Consider the following 5,000-nt stretch of genomic DNA (forward strand, 5'->3'; position numbering starts at 1 on the left):
GTCACCCCGGCAACCTCTATTACACTGTAAATATGAACTCTGGAGAAGTACTCAGGGTGAGAGTACACGTAACCTTCCTTTATCATATAGATTACAGCTGTCGTTCCGCCTCTCTCCGCCAGTTTCACACAGGAAATAGTTTGTGCCGACTAAGGCCCGCCGTTCTCTCGGCGAATGCTAATATGACTGTGGCAAAGAGTTGTTGTGGTTATGAAATGTTGGCACTTGGTGGGGTACGTGGCCCCACGCATGTGGAGTTGAGGGTAGAAGGCGATGGAGACCAGGTCCTTGTCAGCAGTTCCTCTGCACTACCAGTCCCCACACTGCACAGTCAGCACGTGGAATACGAGGCTATCGGTGCTCGCACAGGACGTGTTACGGAGCTGCACTACCTGAAGCTGGCCAGCAGATGTTCACACTGGGTACAAATGTGGGCATGGAAAAGGAACAAAGCGTAACAGTTTTCAAAGATCCGAAACAGAGCCGACAACAAACTAAACTATCGTCTCCTAATCACACCAAAGATGAGACTGAAAATCTGGATTGTTTAACGCATATTGATGTAAAACATTAGCAATTTGTTCTTTAAACACGAATATGAACGTGTTTCCTCATTTGAGGTCTGAAAACACTTTTTATCTTTTTACTGTTGACCAATTGTCATTTTCTTCAAATAAAAAATCTAAATGAAAATATTTTTATTTGGAATTTGGGAGAAATGTGTCAGTAGAATCATACAAAAATGTTAATTTTACTCAAAGACATAAACAGTTAAGCTAGAGAAATGGATCATTTTAAGGGATCTGAAAGCACTAAATATTTATTTGAATAAAGAAATATGTTTTTAAAATTCCCAAATCTTCATAAAAACAAACGGAAGTCTCTTGTTTCTTGTTCTCCTAACGGTATTGAGAAAGTGTAGCTCCACAGTGCTGTTACTGTGTTAGTGTGAAGAGCTCAGGGTATGAGCGTAGGAGTTATTAGGAGATAATGTAACAGAACACCAGAGCACACACAGAACAGCCAGGGAGCGAGAGGGCGTCTCTCTCCTGCAGTGTCAGAGGGGGCGCTGGCGAGGCTGCCGCCGGTCTGTGTGGCTGTCTGGCTGACGTCTCTGTCTCCTCCTCTCTCCCGGCAGTTCATGGCATCAAGTGGACTTGCAGCAATGGGAACAGCAGCTCCGGCTTCTCGGCCGAGCAGCTGGTGCAGCAGATCCTGGACAGCCACCAGACCAAGCCGCCCCCCCGGACCCACAACTGCCTCTGCACAGGCACCCTGGGTAAGGGGCACGCCTCCCAGGCAGGCAGGGGGCAGATAGAGCTGAGGTCACACCGCTCACGTGTGGTTGGAGGGCAGGTTGAAAGTGAGGTTAGGGTTTCAAAATAAAGGTTAAAAAAAAAAAAAAAAAGAACGCAGAAAAGCAAATTCAAGAGCAAGTTGAGAGGACATCATCTACTCCTGTGGGATGTTTCTGAGGTGTACACGTGAGACGTTTGCTTTACGTGTGGTAAAACACATCCACCGTAAAACAAATCAGTGCCTGTATTTATTTCATAGAGATGAATCACTGTCACCAAACACCATTTAAATGAAACAGCTCAACCATGAGGAATATTGCACAAGAGGCTCCGCTGTATAATATCTTTCAATCAGACAGATCAAAGGTTACTGATACTGTGAAATAAAAGCCCCTCTGCTGAAGGAAATCATATCATGTTCAAGAAAACGCACTTTCCTGACCACTCCTGATCTCTCTCAAGTGGAGCATTTTCTACAGAACCGTTCTGTTCTTTAGAAGAAATCTCTCTATCACCAGGTCTAGACATCCCCAACGGGTTTGCCCGCTCACCAAACACCGAACACTGTGCAGTCCATCAGAGCGAGCGGCTCTGACCCAACGGCTGCAGCTCAGAGTGAGAGTTCAGTAGGATAGCAGTGCTGCAGGACTGGGCGTCTGCTCCAGCGTTAAACAGTTTAAACATTACACAGCGTTTATTACTTATTACAGCGCACACTGACTTATTCGTTGAATTAAGCAGCAGAAGGTGAATGAACTTATTAGGAGATGGAAACATATTAAACAGACACTCCGCCCCAAAGCAACGCAGCCACGTATGAACTCTGCTACACAGCAGGTCCGTGGTTTGTAATCAGCACCCAGGTGCGGCGTGCATTTCACGGACAGGGACAGCAGGTTCATTTCAGCTCTGTTTTGACCTCCGCATTTAGTAAATACGGAAGTGCTGCGTTTTGACGTAATTCACTGGAGAACGTTCCAGATCAGGTCCTGTTTCCTTTTCCATGCAATACAGATTACTGTCAGTAGGTGGCAACCTTCAGAATGGTAGTGAAGTCCACAAGGTTTCCAGAGAAACAGGACGTTTCAGACAGAGACCCTGAATAGAAGAAGATGATTCCAGGTGAAGGACCTGAAACCTGAAACGTCCTGTCTCTCTGGAAACTACTATTACATATGAGAGAGAGAGAGAGAGAGAGAGAGAGAGAGAGAGAGAGAGAGAGAGATTCAAAGTTCTAGAGAAGTGCAAAAGGTTTTATGTGTGTGTGTGTGTGTGTGTGTGTGTGTGTGTGTGTGTGTGTGTGTGTGTGTGTGTGTACAGGTGCTGGCAGCAGTCTGCATCACAAGTGCAACAGTGCCAAACACCGCATCATCTCCCCGAAGGTCGAGCCCCGTACGGGAGGAGCCTACGGCAGCAGCCACTCCGAGGTGCAAAACAGTGACGTGTCCGAGGGGCAGACAGATCATGGCCACGGGACCGCCAAGACCCCCCGGGCCGCAGCCGACGGGAAGCGGAACGGCAAGGTCCCCAAACCGGCTCTGCTCCATCAGAACAGCATGGAGGTGTCCTCCACCAACCAGGTGGAGGTGCCCGACACCACCCAGAGTTCCCCCGTCTCCATCAGCAGTGGGCTAAACTCCGACCCGGACGTGGCCGACAGCCCCGTCGTGACCGGCATGGGTCACGTGGCCTCGGTCATGAGCAGTCTGTCGCAGTCCGCCACCGTCTTCATGTCGGAGGTCGCCGGGGACCCCGTCTACAGCATGTCCCCGAGCGGCGACCCTGGCGCTCGCCTCCTCGGTCCTGACGCAGCCTCCGGCAGCCTGGTGCTGGCTGTCACCTCTGACACCCACAAGTTCGCTTTCCCGGGGGCTGTGAGCGTCGGGCTGGGCGACGTGGGGTCCGGCGAAGGTCTGGCCATGCTCTCGGCCGCCAGCGTGTCCGAAGAGCTCGCCTTGTCCAGCAGCTTGGAGTCGGGGAGCATCAAGCTTCCCGAGACCACCATGAACTTTGACCCAGACTGCTTCCTGAACAACCCCAAGCAGGGCCAGACGTACGGCGGGAACGGGATGAAGACGGAGAACGGCGCCACCAGCAGCTGCAGCAACGGTGGCGTGGGCTGCTCTCCGCCGCTCGCCGACAACAACTTCGCTTTCGACGCTGCGCTCGTCGAGAACATCAAGACGGAGGACACGTCGTTCGAGCAGCAGCTGGCCAAGGACGGAGGCTACCAGGTGGGGGAGATGGTGAGCAGCGGGGGGGGCCTCTCCAGCTCCTCCACAGCGGTCACAGCCCAGAGCTCCCTGGCCCTGACGGCCACCGGCTCGCTGCTGCCCTCCGGCGGCGGCTTGAGCCCCAGCACCACTCTGGAGCAGATGGACTTCAGCGCCATTGACGCCAAGCAAGACTTCTCCTCCAGCGTGATGTCGGCGGCGGGCTACGGCCAGACCTTGGCCCAGCAGGGCCACTCGCCCAGATTCTACCTGCAGGGCTCCCCGCAATCCACACAGAGCCAGGCCCACCAGAACAGCGGCGGAGCCGCTCCGAGCTCCCATGACTCCTATATGGGCCTGTCTGTGGTGAAGACTGACTCCACCAACGCCAACGGGCACCTCCACCTCCACCACCTCCACCATGCCCATCAAGGCCAGCACGCCGCCTCCACCTGCAACGGCAGCTCCCCCGCTGAGAGGTGCGGTCAGGGTGGTGCGCTCCAGCTCATGCGGTACCCCAACCGCTTCTCCAGCAAGGAACACGAGGAGGCGGAGCGTCTGGAGAGGCCGGCCAGCCGCGAGGCCGCAGAAGGCCAGGAGGAGGAGAGAGACCCGCGGCCTCGTGTGGGCAACGAGGCCGAGGGCAGAGGGGCCACTGAGCGCTACCTCCGCCAGGCAGAGAGCAGTGGCCTGGGGCCGGGCGGCGGAGCAGCGGACGCGGGCGCCGGAGGCGGGGCCCTGTGCAACGGCACCGATGGCAGCGGTGTGACAGGGAGCCCACAGCAGCCTCTACAGCCGCTCCTGCAGGGCACGGGCCTCGTCCAGGGGCTGTTCGGCACCGTGGCAGCCCACCAGGGCCTTTCCTCCGGCGGGACCGCCGGAGGTGGCACCATGGAGATCAACCTGGACCACTTCGACGTCTCCTTCGGGAACCAGTTCTCGGATCTCATCAACGACTTCATAGCGGTGGAAGGGGGCAGCGTGGCGGGCGTGGGGGCACAGGCAGGCACCGCGCTCTACAGCCATCAGCTGATGGCCCACCCAGGCGCAGAGGGCCAGGTCTCCACGGGAACCCCCCCACAGCAGGACAGCGAGGAGGGCGGCGGGTACGGCTCGGCCGACCTCTGCCTCCAGGCCTGCTGCAGCCCCCGGACGGCCCGGGCCGGCCCGGGGCCCGGGGATGCCGCGCAGCTGGCCTACATGCAGGTGGAGGAGGCGGTCTCGGCCGCCGTGGCTCAGGAGGCCCTGGGGTTACTACAGGCCACCGGGAGGGTGTTCGTGGTGACGGACTACTCGCCCGAGTGGTCTTATCCTGAGGTAAGAGGGCTCTGGGGTTGCCAAGTCTTTCTCTCCCTGAACTTCTCTAAACGAACCACAAGGTGTCAGCACCTAGTCAGAAATATCACCAGTAAATGATAACAGAGGGGAAGGTTTGTTATGTACTTTCAACTCGAGGAATCCATATGTGTCTACGGTCCCTAAAAGCACC

The 5,000-nt window shown here is 55.5% G+C and overlaps 1 protein-coding gene across 1 annotated transcript in view; it reads left to right on the forward strand.

Moving 5' to 3' along the window:
* Window positions 1–5,000, forward strand: part of LOC113592378 (calmodulin-binding transcription activator 1-like) — a 225,766-nt gene that overhangs the window by 194,758 nt on the left and 26,008 nt on the right. Inside the window, exons 8-9 of the mRNA XM_035520342.1 lie at window positions 1,139–1,279; window positions 2,619–4,828. Coding sequence (XP_035376235.1) covers window positions 1,139–1,279; window positions 2,619–4,828 — 2,351 coding nt within the window. The remainder of the gene's footprint in view (window positions 1–1,138; window positions 1,280–2,618; window positions 4,829–5,000) is intronic.

Source organism: Electrophorus electricus, chromosome 20 (genome assembly GCF_013358815.1).
Source record: "Electrophorus electricus isolate fEleEle1 chromosome 20, fEleEle1.pri, whole genome shotgun sequence".
NCBI classification, from domain to species: Eukaryota; Metazoa; Chordata; class Actinopteri; order Gymnotiformes; family Gymnotidae; genus Electrophorus; species Electrophorus electricus.